At 61.4% G+C, this 25,537-nt stretch overlaps 6 protein-coding genes and 1 long non-coding RNA gene across 8 annotated transcripts; 3 read left to right on the forward strand and 4 right to left on the reverse strand.

Moving 5' to 3' along the window:
• ZNF511 (zinc finger protein 511) lies at positions 1 to 3,179 on the forward strand. Its single transcript, XM_038141139.1, has 6 exons — positions 1 to 222; positions 300 to 373; positions 1,140 to 1,341; positions 1,438 to 1,562; positions 1,878 to 2,063; positions 2,588 to 3,179. The coding sequence occupies exons 1-6, from the start codon at positions 16 to 18 to the stop codon at positions 2,655 to 2,657; spliced, it is 864 nt and encodes a 287-aa protein (XP_037997067.1). The 5' UTR covers positions 1 to 15; the 3' UTR covers positions 2,658 to 3,179.
• Positions 3,180 to 4,697: 1,518 nt separating this feature from the next.
• LOC119702717 lies at positions 4,698 to 5,928 on the forward strand. The gene is made up of 3 exons (XR_005257424.1): positions 4,698 to 4,731; positions 4,830 to 4,888; positions 5,242 to 5,928. It is a non-coding gene; the product is annotated as an uncharacterized LOC119702717 (long non-coding RNA).
• Positions 5,929 to 6,068: 140 nt separating this feature from the next.
• Positions 6,069 to 8,385, reverse strand: ECHS1 (enoyl-CoA hydratase, short chain 1). The gene is made up of 8 exons (XM_038141240.1): positions 8,227 to 8,385; positions 7,349 to 7,546; positions 7,150 to 7,277; positions 6,963 to 7,062; positions 6,762 to 6,866; positions 6,565 to 6,684; positions 6,411 to 6,478; positions 6,069 to 6,315 (listed from the first exon to the last, which is right to left on the reverse strand). The coding sequence occupies exons 1-8, from the start codon at positions 8,339 to 8,341 to the stop codon at positions 6,250 to 6,252; spliced, it is 900 nt and encodes a 299-aa protein (XP_037997168.1). The 5' UTR covers positions 8,342 to 8,385; the 3' UTR covers positions 6,069 to 6,249.
• A 148-nt stretch (positions 8,386 to 8,533) lies between these two features.
• On the forward strand, positions 8,534 to 9,771 carry SPRN (shadow of prion protein). Its single transcript, XM_038141241.1, has 2 exons — positions 8,534 to 8,738; positions 9,074 to 9,771. Exon 2 carries the CDS (start codon positions 9,081 to 9,083, stop codon positions 9,489 to 9,491), a length of 411 nt encoding a protein of 136 aa, XP_037997169.1. The 5' UTR covers positions 8,534 to 8,738; positions 9,074 to 9,080; the 3' UTR covers positions 9,492 to 9,771.
• A 4-nt stretch (positions 9,772 to 9,775) lies between these two features.
• Positions 9,776 to 12,940, reverse strand: MTG1 (mitochondrial ribosome associated GTPase 1). Of its 2 annotated transcripts, XM_038141238.1 has the most exons (11): positions 12,783 to 12,940; positions 12,638 to 12,702; positions 12,410 to 12,514; positions 12,246 to 12,326; positions 11,956 to 12,012; positions 11,195 to 11,285; positions 11,053 to 11,114; positions 10,803 to 10,899; positions 10,565 to 10,646; positions 10,357 to 10,469; positions 9,776 to 10,264 (listed from the first exon to the last, which is right to left on the reverse strand). In XM_038141238.1, the coding sequence occupies exons 1-11, from the start codon at positions 12,895 to 12,897 to the stop codon at positions 10,167 to 10,169; spliced, it is 966 nt and encodes a 321-aa protein (XP_037997166.1). In that variant the 5' UTR covers positions 12,898 to 12,940; the 3' UTR covers positions 9,776 to 10,166. The 2 variants fall into 2 exon arrangements, with proteins under 2 accessions (XP_037997166.1, XP_037997167.1); XM_038141239.1 differs by lacking the exon at positions 11,956 to 12,012.
• Positions 12,941 to 13,295: 355 nt separating this feature from the next.
• Positions 13,296 to 16,030, reverse strand: PAOX (polyamine oxidase). The gene is made up of 7 exons (XM_038141237.1): positions 15,834 to 16,030; positions 14,980 to 15,472; positions 14,701 to 14,900; positions 14,220 to 14,475; positions 14,022 to 14,134; positions 13,790 to 13,947; positions 13,296 to 13,464 (listed from the first exon to the last, which is right to left on the reverse strand). Exons 1-7 carry the CDS (start codon positions 15,976 to 15,978, stop codon positions 13,324 to 13,326), a joined length of 1,506 nt encoding a protein of 501 aa, XP_037997165.1. The 5' UTR covers positions 15,979 to 16,030; the 3' UTR covers positions 13,296 to 13,323.
• Positions 16,031 to 16,967: 937 nt separating this feature from the next.
• Positions 16,968 to 24,324, reverse strand: LOC119702518 (lipase member M-like). Its single transcript, XM_038140751.1, has 9 exons — positions 24,211 to 24,324; positions 23,191 to 23,308; positions 22,689 to 22,887; positions 21,799 to 21,908; positions 21,354 to 21,499; positions 20,188 to 20,334; positions 19,551 to 19,622; positions 17,884 to 17,949; positions 16,968 to 17,772 (listed from the first exon to the last, which is right to left on the reverse strand). Exons 1-9 carry the CDS (start codon positions 24,313 to 24,315, stop codon positions 17,539 to 17,541), a joined length of 1,197 nt encoding a protein of 398 aa, XP_037996679.1. The 5' UTR covers positions 24,316 to 24,324; the 3' UTR covers positions 16,968 to 17,538.
• Between the last annotated feature and the right edge of the window lie 1,213 nt (positions 24,325 to 25,537).

Consider the following 25,537-nt stretch of genomic DNA (forward strand, 5'->3'; position numbering starts at 1 on the left):
CAGCCCGCTCCGCGCATGCGCACTGCGCGCCTTCCCCCCCTCCCCGCCATGCTGCCGCTGCCGCCGCGCCTCGGGCTGCTGCTCCGTGAGGGGCTGCCGCTCCGTGAGGGGCTGCCCCCGCTCCCCCAGCGTCCCCCCTCCCCGCCTGCCCCTCGGCCCGCGCCGCCCTTCACCTTCGCCCCCCGCCGCCTCCGCCTCGGCCCGCAGCACCCGCTGTTCGAGGTGAGGCGGGGCCGTGTGGGGTTCGCGCTGTGCCCTGCAGCCCAGCCCGCCCAGCGCCGCTCTCTGCTCCTCTCTAGGATGGGGACGTGCACAGGCACCTCTACCTGCAGGGCGTCCTCACCAGCCTCGAGGAGGTGGCCGACAGGCCCAAGTAAGTGAGGCGGTCTCGTCGCCGCAGCTGCGGTTGGGCTCTGAGTCCGCCCGTCGTGGAACCAAGGAACGGTCTGGGTTGGAAGGGTCCTTAAAGCTCATCTCATTCCTGCCATGGGCAGGGACACCTTCCACTCCTCCAAGCCCCGTCCAGCCTGGCTTTGGGCACTGCCAGGGATCCGGGGGCAGCCGGAGCTTTCCTGGGCTGCTGCAGCTGGCACAGCTCCAGGCGGCAGGCCAAGCCTGGGGGATAATCTTGGTCTTGCTCTCATGTTTAAAAGCCAGCAAGTACTTCTGAGTGTTGTGTGAGGTTCACTTTTGGAAGCCTCTTAAAAAAGCACTGGCACTGAGCTGTCATCCACAACTGCAACTTTTAGCTCAGACCACTAGTTTATTAATTAATGGCCTGTTTGTTCTTCACCGAAGCGCTGTTAAGCAGGAGCGTGATCTAGATGATGCTGAAGCCATAATGGTTAATGAGTTTCTAATGGCAAATAAGTTTCCATCTGCCGGTGCCGTCATGATCTTTGTTCATTGCACCTGGCATTTAATTTTAAGTATTAGTCACAAAAAAATGCCACAGGTCTTGTGGCTGCAGGTGTGGGCCTAGTGGAAGGTGACCCTGCCCATGGCAAGTGGCTGGAATCAGATGAGCTTTGTGGTCCAACCCAAGCCATCCTGGGATTCTCTGATAAAGTCATCTAGAGGGGATGTTTGCAGCTGAAAATAAGGCTCTAGTTTAGCTTGAAGTCCTGATTTCCCTGCAGGGTGTCCGAGTTCAGCTGCCACATCTCCGGCTGCAGCCAGGTGTTTGACACGCTGGAGGGCTACGAGCACCACTACAACACCCTGCACAGGAACGTCTGCTCCTTCTGCAAGCGCTCCTTTCCCTCTGGGAATCTCCTGGATATCCACATCTTGGAATGGCACGACTCCCTCTTCCAGATAATGGCTGAGAAGCAAAATATGGTGAGCTGCTGTGCCCAGCCCTTGCCTCGTGGTTTGGTGTGTGCTTGTTTTTTTTTCCAGTTATGTGTTTTTTCCTTTCTCCTCCCTGCCTTTCAGTACCAGTGTCTGGTGGAAGGCTGCACGGAGAAGTTCAAGAGCAGCAAGGACAGGAAGGATCACCTGGTGACTGTGCACCTGTATCCTGCTGACTTTCGCTTTGACAGGCCCAAGAAGGTGAAAAGGTAACTGCAGAGCTTCCCTCCTGTCCTGCAGGGAAAGCGTGAGGGAATTGGGATTGTTCAGCTCTGAGGTCACCTAATTGTGGCCTTCCACTGCCTGAGGGAGCTACAGGAAACATGGAAAGAGACTCTTTACAAGGGATGGGGTGCCAGGAAAAGGGGGAATGGCTTCCCATTCCCAGAGGGCAGGGATGGAGGGGATACTGGGAAGGAATCCATCCCAGATGGACTTGTTTCCTCATGAAGTACCTTTGATTTCCTTGGCTCTGGGCTCACGTGGCAGCTCCTGAGCCAGGATGTAAAACTTTGTCTCTGCAGTGCCTCCAAGCACACGAGCTCTCCCGTGGAGCAGGGCACCAGCGTGCCCATGGATGTGAGCGTGGAGACGGCAGAGCAACTCCAAGTGAATCCCATGGAAACGGGGCCTGAGGAGAGCATGGAGATCTCTCAGCCTGCAGCCAGCCCCGGCCCCTCGCTGCCGGAGAAACGGCTCTACAAATCCAGGTCAGTACTTTGGCCTCAGGGGCAAAAGGGGCTGGGACCACTCCATCTTATCAGCCCTTTGCAGCGCGGCTTGGGCTGCTCTGTGCTGGAGGTAAACCAGGCAGGAGCCCCACGCGTGCTTCCCAAGCCATTTTTGAAAGAAGGAGGTGTGAGGAAGAGCAGGATGTGGGTATGCTCTGGGAGCTGTGTTCCTCTGCCCGCCTGATCTCCTCCCGAGGTTTTGCAGGATGCTGCTTCTGCTCTCCTGCTCCCCGCTCTCAACCACTGCAGCTGCCCAAGGGTTGCATTTGGTAACGCACCTTGTTGGAAAGAGGCCTCCAGGACAGGAATGTGCAGAGCACACAGGAAATACAACCAGTGTTTCACCCATTCTTTAAATTATTTGGTGATTTACATGTCCTGCTCCTCCCGTACCTTGCTCTTCCCACTCTGGGAGCTTAAAATGCCCCGCAGAGCATTAAGCATGCCACGAGCCCTGTGAGGGCTGGATCCTCACACGGATTAAAGCCTGTCTCCCTTTCCAGGATCCCATCCACAATTTGCTTTGGACAAGGAGCCACCCGAGGATTTAAAGGACCGCGGAAAAAAGTCTGAAGGTCGGTGCAGCAGATCTGTGCAAGATGAGCAGGCATGGAGCCAGTGCCACCAGGGATATTTCCAGTTCCCACTCCGTGGAATAAACCACCCAAACCAATTAGAGCTCTGCCAGCATTTGGACACATGTTCCTGATGTCAGACAGAACTGGCACTGCCCAACTGAGTTAAGAATCCTCAAGGTTTGAGGAAGGGGAACCCAGAATGTGTGGTGAAGTGTTAAGGGAACTGTCCTGCAGCTGAGGCTGCACGGGATTGGGTGTTTTATTTTTTGCCTCTTGGGGGTAAAAAAATGGATTCAAGAAGTTACAAGATGACTGCATGGAAGTTGGAATAACTGAGAAAAGAAAATGGGGAGAAAAAACATCGTTGCTCCTGAGTTCTGACTTCCTCCACCTCGCTGAAGTCTCCTCTGCACCCTGAGACCTGCTCTGGAAGGTCTGTCTGGGCCAGGAGAAGCATTTTCACAGGGAATTCAAATAAAGTGACTTCTAGCCAGGTGAATAAATAAAAGGAATTTTTACAAAATCGCTTCATAGTGAATTTCAGTGCTGTTTTGAAGCCCAGGCCGAGTCAGACTCGTGGAATGAACCTCCCTCCCTTTGCTGCAAATGCTGTCAAAATCAGGTTGGGAAGGAGGTTGTTTTCCCTGTTGCTTTTCCCTTCCTTTGTAATCTCATCCTCCTGGAAAAAAACTGGAAACACTGGTCTTGGGCTCCTGGTGAATCCTGACACTCAAAAATTGTGCATAAGGGGAAAAAAGGAGGTTTCTGGAACAATGGTTATCCAAGAAGCTTAGGATCTATAATTGCAATTTTTTTCCCTTCCCCCTCTCTGTGAGGAATAGAAGATCAAAGGGGCTTTGAAAAATCCTTGCAAATGGGAGCAGGGAATGATGTTTACGGAGATGTAGGAGATTTCCCAGTGAGTTTTAAAAAGCTTTGCTCTGTTTAAAACTCATCCAGCTTGTCCAGCCCTAATCCCTGCTCCGTGGGCTCTGGAGAGTGCTGTCTCCAGCAGGCACACAACTGCCCAGGGACATCTCCCAGCAGGGACCAAAAATCACTTCCCAACACTAAAGCCCTGGGATCTCTGGAACAGAAAGCAGCCCCACACTACTGGAGATGGCTGCAGGCCTTGGCATGTGATGGTGCAAAGGTCAGGCAGCAGCCCAGCCTGCTCTTCCTTACTGTGCTCAGGTCCAGCAGGTCTGACCTGGGAATTCCTTTTTTCCTCCTCGAGTGCCTGCCTGTGCTGCTGGGAAACAAATTGGAGTCACTGATTGTCTCTCTTCCAGGCCACCAGCTTTTCCCAGAGTCCATGGGCAACAAAGTATTTCCAGCTGGCCAGTGGCTGTCAAAAATGCTTATTTCAAGCCAAAACTTGAATTTCCCAAGATTGTGCACTGGCAGGAGGACACGGACCTGCCTGGAGAGCCCAGGGGTGCACAGGGTGCTGAGCCGCGGGACCTGGATCCACCGTGGCCGGGAGGGACACGGGATGGGTGGCAGCAGGACCTGGATCCACCCGGGACAGGAGGGCCACGGGATGGCCGGCAGCGGGACCTGGATCCACCCGGGGACAGGAGGGACATGGGGTGGGCGGCAGCGGGACCTGGATCCACCCGGGGACAGGAGGGACACGGGATGGCCAGCAGCGGGACCTGGATCCACCCGGAGACAGGAGGGACATGGGGTGGGCGGCAGCAGCACCTGGATCCACCCGGGGACAGGAGGGACACGTGGGATGGGCGGCAGCGGGACCTGGATCCACCCAGTGCTACCAGGCTGCCACGGGGCGGGCAAAGTGCGAGGCAGGTGTGGAAGGAGGCAGCCATGGGCAGGTAGGTCTCTGCCGGGCTCGGGGGGAAGGAGGCAGCCATGGGCAGGTAGGTCTCTGCCGGGCTCGGGGGGTGCTGGGGTCAGGGAGGAGCTGTGGCCACGGGAGCAGGCGCACAGCTCTGCCACCACGTCTCTGCCATCCCTCTCTTCTCCACTCGAGGACCACGGGGCTCCGCAGTGTGACCATCCTGCTGGGCACGGCCCTCCTCCTGCTGGCACCCAGCAGCACCCAGGTGAGCCCTGCCGTGACCTGCCCTCCCGCTGTCCCCTCTGATGAGGGGACCCACGTGTGACCCGTGCTCCCCCTCGGAACCCCCTTGTCTCCCCAAAGGCTCTGAGCAGCTCCTGGTGGAAGGACCTGGCCACGGAGCAGGATTTGGCTGAGGAAAGGTAAGAGGTGCTCCCATCTGGCTTGCAAAAACCAAGAAAGCAACACACCGACATGGAAAGTGTTTCGGGGGGGAATAAATTGTTGCTTTGTGCCCCCCAAAATTAAGGGGTTCCCAGCTCCATCTCCCTTTCTCCCTGAATTATGCAAACTCCCTGAGCATCCAGCTGGTTTCTCTATTCCTTTTGTGAAACAAACGTTTAAGTTAGCCCCTTTGCACCCTGAGATCCTAACTGGTGCTTCCTGGGGTGTGGGCAACCTCACCAGGGTCCCTGCTCTCCACTGGGGTGGGATTCTCCTGGGACAGGGGGGTATTTGGCAACCCCTCCTCAATAATTTTGTTCCCCTCTTCCAGCATCCTGGGCATAGGAGCACCAGAGGAGGGTGAACCAGGTATAAAGGTCTTCTCCAGCAGTGCCTGGGCTCGGAGGGGCCCACCCCAAGGCCAGGCAAGACCAGAAGGGGATCGTGACCACCTGTACCACCCCCAAGAGGATGCCAGGGAGGCCAGTGCCCGTGTGCCATTCTGGATGCCGGCCCCGAAGGTGCAGAATGGCCCGGAGGAGGATCGTGACCACCTGTACCACCCCCAGGATGATGCCAGGGAGGTCAATGCCCGTGTGCCATTCTGGATGATGGCCCCAAAGGTGCAGAATGGCCCGGAGGAGGATCGTGACTACATCCACCACAGCTGAGTGGAGATGCGCCCAGGCTGTGAAATGAGGGGTGGGAGCTGCCCCTGGGGTTTCCTGGGGAAATTTGTCTCTCCCTACTGAGCCTCGAGCCTCACCAATAAACCCACTCCCCTCTCCACGTCCTGCTGGGCTCCTCATTGCTGCCAGAAACCTGCTGCTAATGGCAGGGCCTCCAAACCTGCAGGAACTCCCTCAGGATTACCCCAAGGCACCAGGCAGGCTGAGGATGATGCCCTGGGGCAGGAGACTCAGCCCATCATCCCAGCCTCAGTTCAGCCCAGGTGAGGCTGAGGCAAACTCAGGACATCGGTGTTGTGCCTCAGAAGGTGCCACAGGCTGTCCCCTTCCTGGGGAACACACAGATCTATGCTCCACGAGGCTGCTCTTGCCCAGCCCATCGTCGGAGAGCAGTGAGGGAGCGTGGGGGGCTCAGTGAACCCCATCATTTCCCAGCTAAGGCAGGACCTCGCAGCAAGGATGCCCCATCTCCCAGCAGCACCTAGAAAACCCTTTAATAGCGAAGGCAGAGGTGGTCCCCACTGCTGGCTGTCACCCCAAGCGTGGCTCGCCGACGGGTCCCGGTCCCCTCTGCGGGGTAAGGCGGGGGTGGACGGGCTGCAGGAGGCCGTGGGGACCTGCACCACCCCAGGGACCTGCAGCTCGCGGGCTCAGCTGTCGCTGAAGTTGGCCTTGCGCTTCTCCACGAATGCCGTCATCCCCTCCTTGCGGTCGTTCTGGGACAAGCAGAGAGGTGAGGTGACAGTGAGGTTCGGGAGGGCTGCAGTGACCCTGTTATCCCTCATGCCACGGGGCTGATCCCCCTACTCACGGTGGCAAAGGTGGCGTAAAAGAGGCGCTTCTCTGTCCTGTTCCCCTCTGTCAGCGTCGTTTCGAAGGCTGAAAGCAAGGGAGAAGTTGGGGAGACCCCTCTGCCTGGCCTCGCAGCCCCCCCAAGGGGTTCCCAGTCAGCCCCCAGCCCCTACCAGCATTGACTGACTCCTTTGCCATGGCAGTCACCAGTTTGGAGTTGCTGGCGATCTTCTCAGCGCAGGCAATGGCTGCATCCAGCAGCTTCTCCACAGGGTAGACCTTGCTGACCAGACCTAGGACGGGCAGTGGGAAGTGGGGGGATGGCTCTCTGCCAGACCCCTGCAGTGCCAGGGCTGTCCCAGGCCCCTACCTGCCTCCTTTGCCTCCTTTGCTGAAATCCGGTCCCCGGTGAGCACCATCTCCATTGCCAGCGACTTCCCCACTGCCCTGGTCAGCCTCTGCGTCCCGCCGGCGCCTGGGGCATTGAGGGGAGGGAGAGGCTCAGAGAGGGCTACCTGGGTGTCCCCACCCCAGCTGGGATGGAAGCCCCCGGCAGGTACCTGCTGCTCACCTGGGATGGTTCCCAGCAGGATTTCGGGTTGCCCAAACTGCGCCTTCTCCCCCGCGTAGATGATGTCGCACATCATGGCCAGCTCGCACCCGCCTCCCAGCTGGCACGGGGGAGGCAGAGGTGGGTCAGGGGGGGCCGGGGTGGGGACAGGGGGTTCAGAAAGGTGTGGGGGACACTCGACACTCACGGCGTAGCCGTTGACAGCAGCGATGATGGGTTTGCGTACAACGGAGACCTTGTCCCAGCCGGCGAGGAAGCCACTGCTGTAGCACTCCTGGAAGGTTTTATTCTGCATCTCCTTGATGTCTGCGCCAGCTGCAAAGGGAAGCGCGGTGGGACGCCAATCTCCTCCAAAACTTAGGGGTGAGCAGAGGCCCCTGTCCTACCTGCGAAGGCTTTCTGGCTGCCGGTGAGGACGATGGCTCCCACCTCCGGGTCGCTCTCCATGGCCTCCAGCGCCCGCCGCAGCTCTGCCATGAGTCCCTCGCAGAGCGCATTGAGCGCCTGCGGCCGGTTCAGCTGGATCAGCCCCACGTTCTTCTGCGCCCCCGTCTTCTGCACCAGCAGGTACTGGAATGCAGCCCCTGCCCGCCACACCAGCACTGCCCCGTTAGCCCACCGGCGGCCGGGCACCGGGCGGACCCCCGGCCACACCCCGGCCGCCGTCACTCCGTGCTATTTAAAGGCGACCTTGATGCCAGCGGTCACCGGCAGCCAGCGGGACGGGCTCGGAGGAGCTCCCAGTGCCACCCTAGCCCGCGAAGATGAAGCCCCGTGACCACCCTGTGCTGGGACAGTGTGCGTGGTCCACGCACCCAGTGCTGGGATCGAGTGCACGGTCCAGCGGCCCCGGTGTGCCCGGTGCTGGGCCGCAGTGCCGGTGCCCTGGCATGCGGTGCCGCTGCCCATACATGGAGCAGGGCCCCGGTGATGGGCTCTGGAGCGCAGCTCCGGAACCACGTGCAACTCGCTGGGCACTGGCCCGGTGCTGGGACCGTACCTTGCGCTGGGTCCCGGTGCCCGGTGCTGCGGACCCGGTGTACAGCCCAGAGACTCGGTGCTCAGCGCTGGGACCGCACACGGACTAGGGACGCGGTGCTCAGTGCTGTGGCCTGGTGCGCAGCCCAGGGACCACGAGCAGCTCGATGGGCACATGCCCGGGGCTACGACCGTGCCCGGTGCAGGGACCCGGTGCCCGGCGCTGAGCGCTGGGCTGGGCCAAGCCCACCCACCCGCGGTGCCTCCCCGGTGCCCCGGTGCTCACCGGAGCTGCAGCCCCGTGCGCCGCAGGGGGCGCGGAGCGGCGGCGAGAGGCGCGCTCGGGGGAACGCGGCGGCGGCGGCGGCGGGCCGCAGGAGCGCTCGCAGCGGGGCGGCCATGGCGGAGCGCGGAGCGAGCCCCGCCCCTCCCGCCGCCGCCCATTGGTGCAGCCGGCCCCGCCCCGCCAGGCGCCGTCCCCATTGGCCGAGGCGGGGCGGCGGGGCGGGGCCGGGACCCCCGGGCCGGGGGAGGGGGCGCGGAGGGCCGCCCCGAGCGGGGGTCCCGCCGCGCTGCCCCGCGGGGCGCGGCCGGGGCCGGGGCGGCGGCGTGGGGGGGTCTGGAGGCGCCGCGGGGAGCGGGAAGAGAAGGGGAAAGGGTGAGGAAGGGGGATTCCCCCGCCACCCTCCGCGCGGGGAGTGGGGGGAGTGCGGGGGGCGCGGCGGGAGCGCGGCAGCGGGAGCGCGGCCAGGGAGGAGTGAAGAGAAGCGGAACGAGCCGGCGGCATCCCCGGGTCCGGTGAGCCCCGCGGGTGGGGAGGGACGGGAGGGGGTGTGAGTGTGCCCTGCGGCGGGGTGTGTGCGAAGCCGGGGAAACGCGTGGGTGCGAGCGTGTGCGGGAGCGTGCGTGTGCGGGAGCATCATCCACAGGGGCGTGCGGGAGCGTGCGTGTGCGGGAGCATCATCCTCAGGGGTGGGGGGAGCGCGTTTATGCAACGCGCGGGTGGCTGCGTGTGCCGTGACACACGCGTGCGCGGCCGCGGCACACGCGCAAGCGGGACACGGCGGTGCGCGGTCCCCCGCCCGCGGCCGGGCGCGGCTGAGCGGCGGGCTCTCCCTCCCTCCCTGCGGCAGGTGCGGGATGCGGCGGAGCGCGGCGGCGTGCTGGGCGCTGGTGCTGCTGGCCGCCACCTTCTGCGACACGGTGGTCGGCAAGGGTGGGCGCGGCGGCGCCCGCGGGGCGGCCCGCGGCGCGGCGCGGGGGGCGGCCCGCAGCCGGCCGAGGGCGGCCGTGCCCCGGTACGGCTCTGCCGGGGCGGCCCTGCGCGTGGCGGGGGCGGCGGCGGCGGGAGCGGCGGCCGGCGTGGCGGCGGGGGCGGCAATGCGCCGGGCCCGGCTGTCCGGGGAGCTGCAAGCGGGAGACGGCGTCGAGTACCGCGACGGCAACTGGACGGCGGCCGCCAGCGCCTGGACCTCCGCCGCGCCGGCCGGGAGCCCGCCCAGCCGGGCGCTGCCCTGGCTCTGCCCGCTGGCCGCCCTCCTCCGCCGCTGATGGATTTCGGGGGACCTGACTGTGCCCGGCGCACCCACGACGCCGCGAGGACCGGCCGCCCCCCACGGGGCTGAGCCCCACGCCCCGGGCGAGCAGCGGCTCCCGGGGATACGGCCACCCACCGCCGGCGGGGCAGGACCCCCGCGGAAGACCCTCCACCACCACCTCTCCACACCGAGCCAAACCCCGCCGGCTCGGGCACCCCTCTGCACCGCGCCCCTGTCCGTGGCCTCGCCGTGTCCGGAGGCCGAGGAGGCGACAATAAAATTGGGCGAAAGCAGGTGTGGCTGGATGCGGGGCGAGGGGCGGGACCCTGGGATGGCCGGAGCTCGGCCCCTGCCCACACGGGCTTTATTTCGGGATGGAAGCTCCAGAGCAAGCCATACTCGGCAAGGAAACAGCTCCCTGGCGAGGAAGCAGCTCCCTGGCGGCTTCCAGGTGCCAGCCGGAGGCACCAGCCCTGCCCAGGCTCTCCGGGGCGGGCACAGCTCTGCACGGCAGCATCACAACAGCGACACCACAGGGCATCCTGTCCCTGCGGCCTCTCGCCCAAAACCGGGGACAGCCCTGGCAGAGCCGCTTCGATCACACCCCATAGCTCCCTGCTGAGGTGTCCCCAGCTTCACGGGGCACCAGGGTGTCCCCAGTCCACACGGCTGCCGGCAGTGACAGGTCTCAGTCCAGTGTCACCCTGCCCAGGCGTCCTGCTCGGAAGTCCCGCAGGAACTCGTAGGCGGCAGCTGGGTAGTTGAGCATCATCATGTTGACATTCCCTGGAGATGGCAGTGGATACAGGAGTGTCAGCGCAGCCTGGAGCTGCCCTGGGATCCCCGAAACTCCCAGCCCTGCGCCCCGGATCACCCACCTGTGCCTGTGAGCACCTTCACCTTCTGCGTGCGGCCCTGGCTGAGGGCCACGTGCTTGAGCAGGGGCTCGATGCGGTCGCAGGGCTGGCCCAGCCCGTAGCGCTGCACGTACCTGCCAGAGGACATGGCTCACACCCCCGAAAATTCCCTGGGCATGGCATCTCCATCCCCCTCTTGTCACCTTTCCCTGCTTCCCTGCCGGCTCACCTGAACTGCTGCTGCTTGTTCAGGGTGTACAGGAGGTAGTCAGCCATGACGTCCTCCCCCACCAGGTGGTCACGGATGGCTCCTGGAAAGGAAGAGGGTCAAGCCCCAGCTTCCCTAAGCCCTACTGAGCCTCGGCCAACCCTCCTTCCACCCCCTCCCACGCAGGGGTTGTGAGCAGCAGCGTGACCCCAGCCTTGGCCACATTTGGGGACTGCCCTGGCCACAGCCTGCGGCTCACCACACAGCGCCAGCTTCATGCCCGTCTCCACATCCCCCAGCCGGGGGGACAGCACGCCAGGCGTGTCCACCAGGTACATCAGCGGCTTCTCACACACCTGGCACGGGGAAGGCAGGGCTGGTAATTAGCACCACACGGCTAACGAGCGAGGCACTGAGCTTGAGTTAAGCTCTTGCTGCAGAGGGAACCTGAGCAACCCTCCAAGACCAGCTTGGTGAGCCTGGAGGTTTCCTGGATGCAGGGACAGTACCTGGATCCTGGACAGCACTGCCTTGGTGATCCCTGGCTCGCCCCCCACCGCAGTGGCTTTGCCTGGGGGCACAGACACAGTCAGGGACACGCGTGACACCGTGCCCAGCTGCTCCCCGAGCCCTGGCACCGTGCAGAAATACCCTTCTTGAGGTGCAGCCTCCGCAGGGAGTTGATGAGCGAGGACTTGCCCACGTTGGGCACGCCGATCACCAGGATGTTGTGCTCGGAGCTCTGCAAGCCAGGGAGACACGGGCAAGGAGGAGCTGGTTACCACCCCCCCCTCTGCAGCCACAGGGAAATGTCCCAGTGTTTGCCCTGCCACGCACTTCTGGCACACGTGGGAGCAGCCTCATCCTTTGGCTGGAGAGGGGGTGACCCTCCCTCTGCTCTGCACTGGGGCAGCCTCGCCTCCTGCCCTGGGGGCAGTTCTGGGACACCACGATATAAAAGAGATGTAAAGCTGCCAGAGAGTGTCCAAAGGAGGGACACAAGGACGGGGAAGGGTCTGGAGGGTCACACCGGGGCTGGCATTTGGTTTGTTCAGCTGGAGCAGAGCACACGGAGGTCAGACCTCCCTGGGGGCTGCAGCTCCTCACCAGGGCAGCCCTGACCTCTGCTCTCTGGGACAGGGACAGGACCAGGGAATGGCTGGAGCTGTGCCAGGCTGGAAATCAAGGAAAGGCTCTTCCCCCAGAGGGTGCTGGGCACTGCCCAGGCTCCCCAGGGAAGCCCCGAGGCTGCCAGAGCTCCAGGCTGCCAGAGGCTGGAGGAGCTCCAGGAGCCTTTGGACACTGCTCCAGGTGGGACTGTTGGGGTGTCTGTGTGGGATGAGGAGCTGGGCTGGTCTTTGTGGGTCCCTTCCAATCCAGGATATTCTGTGCCCCCTGTGCATGTGCCTCACCTCGGCCCTGTGGTAGCGTGGGCCATCGGCCACCAGCCTGGCAACCATGGGGACAACCTGCAGAGGAACAGGCACAGGGCTGTCACTCTGTGCCCTGGCTGGCAGCAGCCACTTGCTTGGTGACACAGTGGCAGCGGGATGTGCACAACGGGGGCTGAGCAGAGGACTTGGGACAGCCCTCTGTCCCAAGGAAAGGGAAGGGGGAAAGGGAGCAGCCAGCTGGACCACCGAGGGCTCTTCCTGGGGCTGACAGCTCACCAGGGAGCACGGCTGCGCTGCTGCCCCATTACCTTCTTGACATTGACATCACGCTGGCAGTCAGTGAAGACTACGTGCGAGCATCCCTGCTGCCTCAGCTGCTCCAAAACCGCCTGCAGGGGACGGGAGGAGGCACTGCTGTCACCTGCCTGTGACACCAGCGCTGCCCCCCGCCCGGCCCTGCCCCGGCGCTCACCGGCTGCCGGCGGGGATCGGCCAGATCCGTCTTGTTCAGCACCAGGACGTGAGGGCGGATGCCCAGCGCCTCCTGCAGCGCGGGGTTACGGCCCGACAGCGGAATGTGGCTGCGCTAAGGACAATGACTGCAAGAACGTACCGGGAGGGGGACGGAGAGGGGGTGAAAAGGGGCGAGGGTGGTCAGGAGGGACAAGGGACAGGGTTCTCCGGCAGCTGTGGAGGATATTCGAGCGTCGTGCACCTCCACGAGGCAGTCGGCGCGGCGCAGCGCCAGGCGCATCTGCCGCAGGCCTGCAGCACACAGCGCAGCGCGGGGTGAGCGCTCGGAGGGCACGGTGGGCAACTCGCTCCGCCGCGCTGCCGCCCCTCACCTTTCGCCATGTGCCGCGGGAACCACGAGGCCACATCGCGGCCGCCGAACTCGAAACGCTCCCGGAACCCCGCCGGGCCCGCGCCCGCCGCCCTCAGCGCTGCCCACACCCTCATGGCTCCGGCGCGTCACTGCCGGCGCGACCGGAAACCGCCACAGCCATGGCGGAGCCGCCGCCGCCGCCGCCTCAGGGGGGTTCGGCCGCCCCTCCCGGCGGCACGGGGAGTGCCGTACCCCCCGCGAGCCCCGGCACTCCCCCCGCGGGCCCCGGCGCTGCCCCCGCGGGCCCCGGCGCTGCCCGTGCCGCCGTGTCTGAGCCTCAACCCCCTCGCCCACCCGCGCCGGAGGCTCCCCCGCGGCCAGGCCCGACGCAGGACCCGCTGGACGACCCCCGCTACACCATCTCCAGCACCAACTGGTACTGAACCGACCGAGCCTCCCCCGCCGCACCCACCCCGCCGCGGAGAGGAAGAAGCCGCCGGCGCGGAACTTTCTCAATAAAGGAGACCGAAGAGCAAAGCACCGCGGTTTATTTTGCTGCCTCAGGACTGAGGCGCGGGGACGGGCGCCTGGAAGAGCTGGTTGAGCCGCTCGGCCTCTCGCCACCCCGACAGCAGCGCCCCGTGGGTGGTGGAGTAGAAGGTGCGGTGCGTGGCCTCGCCGGCGAAGAGGAGCTGCAGGGGCTGCGGAGAGGCGGGCGGTGAGCACCGGGGCCGCGGCGCTGGGCTACGGCAGCCCCACCTCCGGCACCCCGCGGGGGCACGACCGCTTTAGAAACCCAGAACGGGCACTTCCCCTTCCTTAGGCACCCAGCCCTCGCCGTGAGGAGCCGCCTGTCCACGACTTTTGGGGAATGCCCCGTCCCCCGTGGAGCTCAGCGGGTGAGCGAGCACTGGTGAGCCCCGCAGAGGGTCAGCAGTGCCACCTCCCTGGGCTCCTGCCGTGGCCTGTCCCCCACCCAGCGCCGTCTGTCTGTCCCCGCCGCACCCCCTGGGGCTGAATCCTCACCCGGGGGTCGCGGGGGTCCTCGGGCAGCGGCTGTGCGAGCACATCGATGTCGTCCCCCGAGCTGCCGACGGCCACGTAGCTGTAGGAGCCGCGCGTGTAGGGAGCGCTGTGCCAGCGGGAGCGGAGCACGCTCCTGGGCGCGGGCAAGTCCGGATTGCCTGCGGGTGGGGCTCAGGGCTAGCATCGCGACATCCCCCGGGGCGGCGGGGGCGGGCGGGGAGGGCAGGGGTACCTGTCATCGTGCGCAGGACGTGGGTCATGGCGCCGAGCACCTCGGCGTCGCTCAGCGTCTCCATGTGCTCCGACTCCTTCCCCGCGATGAAGCCGCACAGGACGTGCCCGTGCCTGGGGCGGGAAGGTGGGGCTGAGAGCCGCTGCCCCTCCCCGTGCCCACCAGCGGCCCGGACGCCCAAAATCCCCGGCCACCTACTGCTCTGGCGGCTGCAGCACCACGAATCCGATGAGCTTCTTGAACCAGTTGGCCTCCAGGTCAGCGTCGGGCTCCTCCAGGGGCGACTCGTCCTCCCACACCACTTCCAGGAGCTGCTGCTCGGGCTCCCAGAAAGGCTTCTCGAACTCCAGGAAGATCTTGTTGTTGGTGCCGAAGCCCAGGTTGCGAATGGCCTGTGCTTTCCACTCGGGAAGGGGGGGCTGGAAGAATTCCTGGTGCTGTTCCTTGAGGAAACCTGCAGCCACAAGTTTGGGCAGGCAACGGGGCGGCTCTCAGCTGGGCTCCTAAATGGCGTCTGAGATGCTCTGACCTCCCCAAACCCCTTTCCAACCTCTTCCCAGTGGGAGAGGGGAGGCTGGGAAGGGGTTTAGGCAATCCCTGCCCTCCACTCGCCCATCTCCAACCGTGCCAGGTGGTCGGAGGGCAAGGGCGGGGCAAGGGAAGGTGTTGGTGTCCTCACCCAGGGGGACAGTGATGATGACGTGGTCAGCAAGGAAGACATCTCCATCCTCGCACTCCACCCGGACGGGGAAAACCCTGCCACCGTCCCCTTCCTCACGGAAGGACCCTTGCCACTGGATGGTCCTCACCGCCTTGTTGAACAGGACGGTGCCCTCGGGCAGATCCGAGAGCAGGCGCTCGGCCAAGCTGCTGTAGCCTCTGTGGGAGGAGTCACCGCTGGGGACGGGGCGGCCCCCGGATCGCTCCTCCGTGTGCCGCTCCGGAGCCCCGCGCTTACCCTGGGAAGGTGCAGTCCAGGCCTGGCAGCGACACGTACTCCCCGAAGGGCTCCAGGCCCACCAGGTCCATGCTGTGGGTCCCGCTGATGCAGCACTCCAGCTTGAGGCAGGCGGCGAGCACGGCCAGCTGCAGCCGCCGGGCATCCTCCTGGCCCCCCGCCATGGTGGGCACCGTCCGGGCGATCTCTGCCCGCACGTACTGGCCCACGCTGGGCCACGGCGGCTCCTTGGAGCCCTGGAAAGCGCGGGTGGACGCCAGGAGGGCGTAGAAGAGGTCGCGGGCTTCGCGCACCGCCTTGGGATTCAGCACCTTCCCCGAGCTGCCGTAGGTGACGGACGGCATCGGGGGGTGGCCGCCCGCCTCCACCTGCTGGTTCTCCTCCCGGGCGGCCTCCGGGCCCAGCAGGCCGTAGCGGGAGGCCAGGCAGAACACGGGATTTCCCGGCGAGGGGCCGTGGATCCAGTGTGCCCCCATCTCCGCCAGCCCCGACGCTGCCGGTAGGGAGGGAAGGAGGGAGGGAGGGAGGGAGGGAGAGCGGGTCACGCCGTGGAGGAGCCCTCGGGGCGCGGCGGGACCCCCGGCGCCCCGTGCCCCCGAAAGGGCCGGAGCCGGCGGGCCCCGCCGCGCCCCCGCCGCCCGCCGCGCCCGGCCTCCGTTCGATCCCCGCGTGCTCACGGGACCGGCCACCCCCGCCACGCGTCCGGCCCGCTCCGCACCGGCCCCACGGGCGGGGGGGTCAGGCGCGGCAGCTCCCGCATCCCGGTACCGCCGCCCCCCGCCCCGGCCCGGGCCCGCCCCCCGGTGCCGCCCACCCCCGGCTCCCGGAGCCTGCCCCGGCCTCCCCGCCCGTACCGAAGGGGCGGGTGCAGACGCGGCCGCCGGCGCGGGCCGCCGCCTCCAGCAGGCGGAGGGAGCCGTGTCCGCGGAGCCGCTGGGCCGCCCCCAGCCCCGCCAGCCCCGCGCCCACCGCCACCACCCGGGGCCCGCTGGCCTCCATGGCCGCCCGCGCCGGCCGGTACCGCCCTCCGCCGCCGCCGGCACCGCCCGCCGCCAACGGCACCGCCCCCGGAGCGGCCCGAGCCTCGGCTGGGAGGGAAGGAGGAAGGAAGGGATGGAGGGGAGGATGGGGGAGTGGATGAGGGAGGCATGGAGGGATGCCCGTGGGTCCCGGTGCGGTGATGAACCAGCTGCCTGCAGCCATGGAGGGCAGGGGGAGGCCGGGGTGGGAGAGGGGCTCCTCTGGAGTAGGGGCAGCCCTGGGACCACTTCCCCACCTTCCTCCTCTCCCCATTCTGCTCCCGCTCATCCACCTTATACGACGGCGGGCCGGCCTGGCAAGGTGGAGGAGCAGTGGATGCCCATCGCCCCGCGGTCCCGCCGCACACATCCCAGCAGAGCTGCCCCAAGGGCCAGTCCCAGCGCTCCCGCCCACCCGTGATTCCCAAACCTTCATGGATACAATAAAACTCTCCACTCCCCAGGCTGTCTGGTGGGGTTTTTTTTTAGCCAGCGAGACTTTCTGCGCCCTGCCCAGGGGTGGGGTAGGGTAGTGGATGTACCGGGATACTCCCAGCTGGGACCCTCGGAGAGCCCACGGTGCCCCCCGGCTGTACCAGCTAGCCCTGTGTCCCTGCTGGCCCTCCCAGCTCCCCAGAAAATATTCACATGCAAGGAAGAGCTGGGAGTGTCAAAGCACAGGCTCTTGAACCCCCCTTTATTTAGGAGGGATTTTCCCCACCTCTGGGTTTGCAGCAAGCAGCAGGGTAGGACGGGCTGGGGACATCAGCCTGGCAGCAGCTTCCCGGGGGGATAACAGCCCTGCAACCCAGCCGAGGGCATTTGGGGTCACCAGCTCCTAGGGGTGATCATTCCCAGTGTCTTGGTGCTGAGCCAAGCAGCCGTTCCTGGGGACCTCTGGGTCCCAGCCCAAATAATGCAGGCTGCTGCCTGCTTGGCCCAGATGGAGACCTTCCACTTCCTGGGGACGTGTCTCGGGGAAAAAGGATTCTCCAAATCCAACCTGAACCCCCTGGGCTGCAGTCTGGGGCCAGAACCCCTGTTGCTGTTGCCGAGAAGGGTTTGGCCTGATGCACCCCCTGCACTCCTTTGTGTGCCATGGCTGGCGGGCTGCTCTCAGCCTGTCCCCCCACAGCCAGACCCAACAGGCTCAGCTGCCTCCCACCTCCTCACAGGCTGGCTGCTCTAATCCACAACTCACTGGGCAGCCACTGGGGGGGTCATGGCAGGGTCCCCATGTGTCCCTGGGTCAGCACCATCATGCTGGGGCCCTTCCAGCAGGCCGGTGGCTCCTGCCTGCTCCGGTGCCTCGGATGACCCCGGTGCTGCCCTCCCAGCACGGTGCCACCGGTGCTTGAGGAGCTCCCAGGCAAGGAGGAGAGACCCAAGAACCAAGGGACGTGTAGAAAGCACCATCACCACAAGCGTGTCAGGCCAGCAGGAAGGAGGGGACAGCAGGGAGTGTCCCACGCCCTCCTCGGGCTGTCTCAGCTGAGGGACAGGGGCCAGGCCACCAGCACCTCCCCCGGGAGCCGCCACTCTACCAGGACCCCTCCATCAGCTTCAGGATGCTGCTGTAGAGGCGCCCAGGGGCGTCCAGGCCCCAGATGAAGTCCCAGTGGTTCCAGTCGGGGATGTGGGTGTAGGTGACGAGGTGGCTGATGCGGGGCAGCAGCTGCAGCACGTCCCTCCAGTCAGCGGCCCAGTCCTGCCCTCCCGACCACACCGCCGTGGGCACTGGCATCTCCTCCACGCGGTACAAGGGCGGTGTGTCCTGGGGGGACACGGGGGGCTCTCAGGTGCTCAAGGAAGCCCTTCTGTCCCTGCACCACCCTGGATAGACCCCCACCATTTCCGCTGCCAGCGCTGCCATGGCAGCTCCTACCTGGTGGTACCTAGCTGGGTTCTCGCTGCCGTAGTCAAAGGCTTTGAATTCTCCGGATTTTATCACCTGGGAAGAGAGGATGGACCTGCTGTGAGAGGATGGACCTGCTGTGAAACAATGGATCTGCTGTGAGAGGATGGACCTGCTGGGAGAGGATGGACCTGCTGGGAGAGGAGGGACCTGCTGGGAGAGGATGGACCTGCTGGGAGAGGAGGGACCTGCTGGGAGACAATGGATCTGCTGGGAGAGGAGGGACCTGCTGTGAAACAATGGATCTGCTGGGAGACAATGGATCTGCTGGGAGACAATGGATCTGCTGGGAGACAATGGACCTGCTGGGAGAGGATGGACCTGCTGGGAGAGGATGGACCTGCTGGGAGACAATGGATCTGCTGGGAGAGGATGGATCTGCTCCTGCATGGGTCTTGCATCTCCCGGCCCCTTTGAGGCACCCGTCATGAGAGGGTGCTCAGAAAGTGTTTGCGGAAGTCCCTGCCCTCCATGTGCCCATCTCCAACCATGCCAGCTGGCTGGGGACAGGCAGGACAAGGAGAGGTGTTGGTGTCCTCATCCATGGGACATTGCAGGAGGAATGGCATTCCACCTTTTTTAACAGGGTGGCTTTTTGACCTCTGGCTCCGTGCCTCTCCCTAGCCATGGGCTGACAAACCAAGGTGCTCCACGTGACTCCTTGGCTGCCTTAGTGCCACGCTCTTCCCTCTGAAATCCTGCTCACCACCAGCTGTCCCTCAGCAACCTGATTGTCCTTTTCCAGCTTCCGTTACCAATAATTTGGCTCTGCAAGGAGGCACATGGCTGGGGCTCTCCAGCCTGACCCCATTTACAGCAAGACCAGTGCTGAAGGCTGCAGAGTCCATCTCCAGGGTGTGCAGGACCCCTTTGGACAGGGGGAGATGTTGTTGGCTCCCCATTTTCCTCCTCATCCAGTTCCCCCAGCCTCTCCTTGGGCCTCATGGTGTCCCCAAGTTCTGCCTTGGTGACTCCTGAGCCCAAACTGGGAGTCTCAGCATCCATCTGTGGCCTCCCCATCCTGTCCCTTGTCCTGCCTGGCCTAGCACAGGACACGCACTGCAGTGTCCCCTGGTCCCCAGAGACACCATGGCAGCTTATCCTGCACCTAGCACTGTAGTTATGATATTTTATGAAAATCCCTTCACTAGGATTTTCTTCTCCTGAGAAGCTGAGAGGGCCTCAACTTTAAGTATAAACAATTTGTTATCTGCTGCTATAAAGTGCAGCAAGTGCCTTCTTGATTGGTTGATGTAGAATATTTCTACTTAGCGACCCATCCAGGAGGCAGCAGCTCTTGGACTCTCTAAGAATCACAGAACTTTGTTATTCATTCCTTTCTATTCCTGTCTCGCCTTCTGATAAATCTTTCTCTCTATTCTTTATAATATAGTTATGGTGTGGTCTTTTTAATGTAATATATATCATAATATAATAAACCAGCCTTCTGAAATAGAGTCAAAATCTCTCCTTCCCTTCACCAAGTCCTAACTGCCCTGAAAACCACCGCATCACAGCAGCTCTTCTAATTTCCTGCCTTTACTTTCCCAGTGCCTGAGACCCCTGAGCTCTCGTGTCTGCCCTGGGCACAGCAGGACCATCCCAGGGGTGGAGCATCCGTGTGTCAGGGATCCTACCTGGGCCCAGTGGATGACGTTTTTGACAGAGGTGCCATCTGGATAGTGGGATGTGTACACGTCCAGCCGTGTCTGCAAGGAAACAAATCCCAGCTGTGGGAGCTTTCCAGCGGCTGGGAGTGGAGTGTTGCAGCTGCCAGGTGTTTCCCAGAGCAGCCACTGCTGAGTCACGCTGCCTGAAGAGCTGGGCCAGGCTCAGGGATATAATTTTCATTAAAAACCAATTGCTGTGAGGCAGCGTGGGGAGGAGAGCGATGGGGATGAAGGATGAGCTCTGTGAGACGCCTTACCTGGGCTCAGGGGCTGTGCCCAAGGCCTCAGGGACTGCCTGAGGTCACCCAGGGCAGCTTCAGCAGGTGGGTCACAGCAGGGGCTGCTCCCCAGGGTGGTCTCAGTGACAGGCAGCCCTAATTCAGAGGCGCTGGCAAGGGCCACCTGGCCACTGACATTTACCCAGCAGAGCCTGGGAGGCTTTCCCTGTCCCAGGAGGAAAAGCACGTGGCAGAGGGACACGTGTTGCCCGTGCAGGGTCTGCTTGCTGCGAGCTCTGGGGGCGAGTGGCTCTAGCAGGCTGGGCAGGGCGGGTGACACAACAGCTGCCCTGGGACCCTCGTCCCCGCTGGAACGGCACACCCACCATGTTGAGGTTCTTCTCGTTGTAGCCACCCAGCAGGAAGAGGAGGTTGGCACAGGGCCTGTGCAGCAGCGAGTGCCTGCACAGCTCCGGGAGAAAGCGCCACAGCTTCCTGATGTGCAGGGACGCGTCCGTTCTGCCCAGCAGCAGCTGCGGGAGCAAAGGGCGGCACAAAGGACGTTTCCTGCTGTCCCCTCCCTGCAGCCCAGCCCCTGGACTCTCCAACCAGCCAGGCAGAAAATGTCGGGAGTCAGGCAGGAATGTCAGGCTGGAATATCCAGGAGTCAAGCCTGCTGCCCCCCTGCCCTCCTGCCCCACAGAGATGTGGAGAGATCATTGCAGGAGTTGGTGCTGACTGAGCAGGGAAATCAATATTCACAACTCTCCTCTTTCCCCCCCCTTCCCCCAAGCACTGGATCTGTTTTTCATGGAATCAACATGGCAAGGCTGCTCTTCTCCGGGTGTTTGGTCTAGGGCCCCTACAAGGCCCCCTGTTGCAGTAAGGTAGAAAAATTATAAAGGAAAGCCTTAGAAAATCAAGCCTGCTCTGGCTGGCCTGGCATTTCTTCTAAGTCAAGCTAGCACTGTTTAAGTTCCCATGTGGAAGCAATCCTGGTGTGAGCAGTTCCTTAGCATAACAATCTGTTCCTGGGTAAAAAGCAGCCAGCACCTGTATAAACTGTTTCTACACAGTTAGATAGAAAAATAAAAACTGTCGCTCACAAACAACTTTTCCTGCATGTGCACACCAGAGGTTTGAGTGACCAATCAATACAGAATAACAACTTGTTAATTAGCAATAAAAGTAATTGGCAAGAAAGCTACTGACCAGTTGGAGTCACACACGAGGTCTGTAAAACTGTATAAAAAGGAGTTATGTGAATAAAGAAGGGGCTTTTTCCTCCATGAAGAAAATGGAGTCCCGTGTGATTTATTCCCATATAGCCCCCACATAAAGACCACGTGTGTCCTACGGATGGAAAGAAGACATGCACCTCAACAAGGCCATCCAGGACTGTATGTGTGCCTGAATTGTGTCTGTGCTAATAAATCAGCAGGAATTAACTGGTTTTTGCTGTATCAGAGAGCCCCAGGGGCTGTGTCTGGGCACGATCCCTTCTCTAGAACCGGTCAGTTTTGGGGCAGAAGGGCATGGAGTAATCCCTTACCGGAATCATCTTGATCTTGTCGTCCATGAGGAACTGCATCTTCATGAAAGGACTTCTGGTGTGCTTGAGTGACACTACTGGAGCCAGGGCAAAAAACATTTTGACTTTCTGAGCCAGTTCGGGCAGGGATGAAAACGCAATAAACGCTGAGGAAACAGAAAAAAAAACAACCTCAGACTTGCTCCATCTTTCCTCAGGTGCTTAATCCAAGGGTTCACTTGGACCCAGCTCTATTTAATTGATTATCTCCACTTGGAAATCTGAGATGTGCTAAAAGTTGGTGCAAGAGATGCTCCAAGGGAGGCAACACCTTTATTCCCGTGGCTGATCGGGCACTTCAGTGGTTTTTAAGCCCACAAGGAGGGGAACCCTCTGCTTTCTGCTGACAAAAACACCAAAATGGAATTTTTCTAGCCAAGGGGGTGGGTGACCCTTCAGAACTCACCAATTGAGCAGCCCTGGGAGTAGCCAACGTAGTGGAGCTGCTTCTGCCCCGTTTTCTGCAGCACAAAGTCGATGGCGGCCGGGAGGTCGTACATTGCCATCTCGTGGAAGCTGCAGCACAGGAGGGCGATGTTGGTTCTGAGGCAGCAACTTACCTTGAGCTGCCTTGCACTGCCTGGCTCTACATCTGGGGCTGATTTTCCGGGAGAAAATTCCTGGCATGGATCCCTCCTGCCATGGCATCATCCTCCCCTGAAAGGGCTTAGTCCTCCCACGGCTGTGGTGAGCAGTAAACAGACTGTGCAGAGCCTGGCCAGCATTCCAGTGCCATTCCCAGCCTCTCTGCAGAGCCCGAGCCGGCTCCCAGCAGGATTTCAGCACCAGCTCTGCTCCCTGGGATGCTCTTTCCCCCAGGGGAACGGAGCACTGGTTCCTGCCCGTGTGCCTGTTGGCGGGAGGTGGTGAAAGGCAGCCCTGCTGTGTGAGGTTTTTCTAAAAGCCTGTTTATGAGCTTGGGGATTCTGCTCTGGGGATCAGCTCTGGAGAGGCAGTAGCAGCTTAAAAATGGAGGATAAGGGACAACAAGGTCGAGGAGCAGGGGAGGTGGCAATGACACTTGTGGACACCTCAGTGGAGGCCCCCGAGGCACGGCTGATGTCTCTGTGTGTCCCCACGCAGGTGGCAGTGCCCCGTGCTCTCGGCAGCTGCAGGGAGGCGCTGGCACCGTGTCAGCAGGCAGGCCTGCTCAGGTCCCTCCATCCTCCCCAGGGGAGGCTGTGCCAGGGATTAGGTGCTCTGACTTGCCTGCTCAGAGGCACCCACCCACCTCTGCCTCGAGCTTGGTGACAGGCAGAGAGCATCACCGGGCTTTTGTAACGCGCTCCAGCCCACCTGAAATCCCAGAATTCCACCTGGTCAGCTGAAAGGTGCTGGTGTCTCCGGGACCAGCTCGTCCCCCGGCTGTTTGCCAGCCACACATCATAGCCAGAGTCTGCTAGTATGAAGCCAAGGCTGTTGTTAGCCAGGTTTTCCACCCAGTGGCTGCCTTCTCCAAATATCCCGTGCTGGAGAAACACGACTGGCTTGGCCCCTGGGTGCAAAAGAAACAACACATTTCATTGAACCACTTTCTCTCTATTCACTCTCCCCAAATTAAGGCCAGTAAAGCCTCCCCCTTGCACTGCCAGAGGACATGCAAAATGTGCATTTTGGCCATGTGTTCTGGTGCTACAGCTTTGAGTGTAAGCTGGAGAAATCCCACGGATTCAGTATTTTTGCTTTAGCAATGACTATTGCCCCGGCCTGCCCAGGTTCAGGTTCATCCATTCCCCTGCTGACATTCAGGGCTTTTTTTTTTTTTTTGGCTGGCTCTGAGTGAAATAGAGCTGTGTACCTCTGTTCTTAGGCTTTTCTCTTCCATGAGGAATTCTGTTCAGGTGGATGTAGTAGCCATCACGAGTCAGCACTTCATACTCCTCGCTGGGGTACCCTCTGTGGCAGATGATTTGGCTCTGGGGGGGAGAAAAACCCAGGTGGGGAACTTTCCATAGTGAAGGTGTGAAGAGCATATCACTTGTTAAAGGGACATGGCTTTGCCCTGGCTGTCTCTGGATCAGCTGAGGACTTTTTGTGACAGAGGATGCTCTGTGCAAACCCCAGCCCCAGTGGTCTGCCCAGGGGAGGGGGAGATGCTCAGCCGTGGGCGGGAGGGAAGCTGGCGGCTGCAGGGCTTGAAACCATTGAAACCAAAAAGATTTACTGACGCCTGACCCCGCTTTACTGACGGCTGGCACCGATTCCTGCCGCCTGCCACGACGGCAGCACATGTCACATCAGGCTCCCTGTGATGAGCTGGGCAGATAAGGCGGTGGGGCAGAGGGAACCTGCCGAGCTGGGCTGACTGGAAGGGCAGTGGGATAAACTGAGTGGGATAAAAAACCCCACAGGATCTGTTGCAGGGCTCCAGAGGCTCTGCTTGAGCTGTATTTATGCTGAAAACTCCACAGACTGGGAAAATCCAGCTGCGGTCCTGCCCACAGGCTGCTTTGTTATGAGATTGGCAGGAAAGATTAAATGCAGCAATTTTATCTCATAACCCAGCTCCAGGGCCTCTCAGGGCTCCCCTGGACATGGCCCTGAGCAACTTGCTGCTGCTGAAAGAGAGGAGCCACGCACAAATTTCTACCCTCTGGGGAGATATCTGATCAAATCCAGCCTGGGATTACCCTCATCTCTAACTGCCTTGCCGATAATTGCACTTAATTCTGCTGGGAGGAGGAGCTGGTTAATGGTGGTGTGGAGGCAGCGTCATATCACAGCAGCTCAACAACACCAGCCCTCTCCAAGCCTCTCTCTCCTCCGGCTGAACGTGCCCAAGCCTTCAGAGAGGAAATTCAGAGTTCTCCTGGCTTACAACGTTCATGAGAGCCTCGGGGTTCAGAGCCTTCTTCTGCTTGGTGGCGCCTTCGGAGCTCGCCGGTGCTTGTACGAGGAACAAGACTGCAATGAGCAGCCACATCTTGTGCCTGTGTAAAAAATAATAGTGACAACAACAACAACAGAAAATAGTGATAATGATAGTAATGATAGCAACAGGAGCAACAACAAGAGTGACAACAGCAAAACCGGTAACACCGATGCTGCTGTTGTCATTATTGTTGATTGTTATTGCTGGAATTGATATGAATGTTTGTTTCTACTTGATTGGGATGTGTTAAGTTCCTCACATATCTGAAGATCACGTACCAGTTTCTGGGCTGGGAAAGTGGAGGGAATGCCCAATTTCAGTTTTCTTTGCAGTCCACATGAGTATTTTTTATACTGTACAGACAGGATCTGGTACTAGGCAGGAGCCTTTTTTATATTTTTGAAGGCAAGAAGAAGAGAACCAGCTGCGCAAAACAAGAGCTGAACCAATACTGGGATAATCCCAGTTGTCTCACAGAGGAAATTAACCTAAAGGGGGAGTTTATGCTACGGAAGGAACATGTTTAGGGTGGCTGGGCTATGACTATGTATATACTTTTCGTGTTTCTCTATTCCTTAGCTCTTCTACCCAAAACCCACTGTAAACAGAAGGATCCTATGAGCTGAAACTGGTAGAGCCTCATAGGAAGGCTGTTGGTTAAATAAGCATAGCCTGAAAAAAAACCCAGAAACCTTTTTGATCACCTTAGATGCTCCTGAGCTGGGCAGAGGCCTATTTTTAATGCACACAGTTAACATCACATATGATTTCTAATGTTTTGCCAGGCTCTCAAAAGTTAGAGTCTGAACTGCGAATTACTCTCTGCCTCCCTCCTTCTGCTCCCACGCCACGAGACTTTCCTACCCTCTGAAACACTCCCAGCAAACCTACCTGTGGTGTCACCAAGGTGCGAGTTAAGACCACAAATAAAAAATGATCGAACGATGCTTTGCCCCCCTCCTTGGGACAGCTCCAAAGGGACACAAAGCTGAAGGACACGGAGGGAAATGCGTTACCAGGCAGAGCCCACCGGCACGTCTGAGCAGGCTGCTGGTGGCAGTGCCAGCGGCTGTGTCATCACCAGAGTTAAAAGGACCAGGCTGTGTCAGAGCCCAGCCACGCTGGCACTCGCTGTTCACGTGTCCTCCAATTAGCAGATGGGTGCTGATGGCTCCTGTGGCACCTCCCTTCATGGGAGGCTTCCCGTGGCTTTTGTGCTTGCAGAGGATTGCGGTTTTGCAGAGGCAGCCGGGTTGGTGTGCTGAGGAATTCC

This window comes from Motacilla alba, chromosome 6 (genome assembly GCF_015832195.1).
Source record: "Motacilla alba alba isolate MOTALB_02 chromosome 6, Motacilla_alba_V1.0_pri, whole genome shotgun sequence".
In the NCBI taxonomy this organism is placed as follows: domain Eukaryota; kingdom Metazoa; phylum Chordata; class Aves; order Passeriformes; family Motacillidae; genus Motacilla; species Motacilla alba.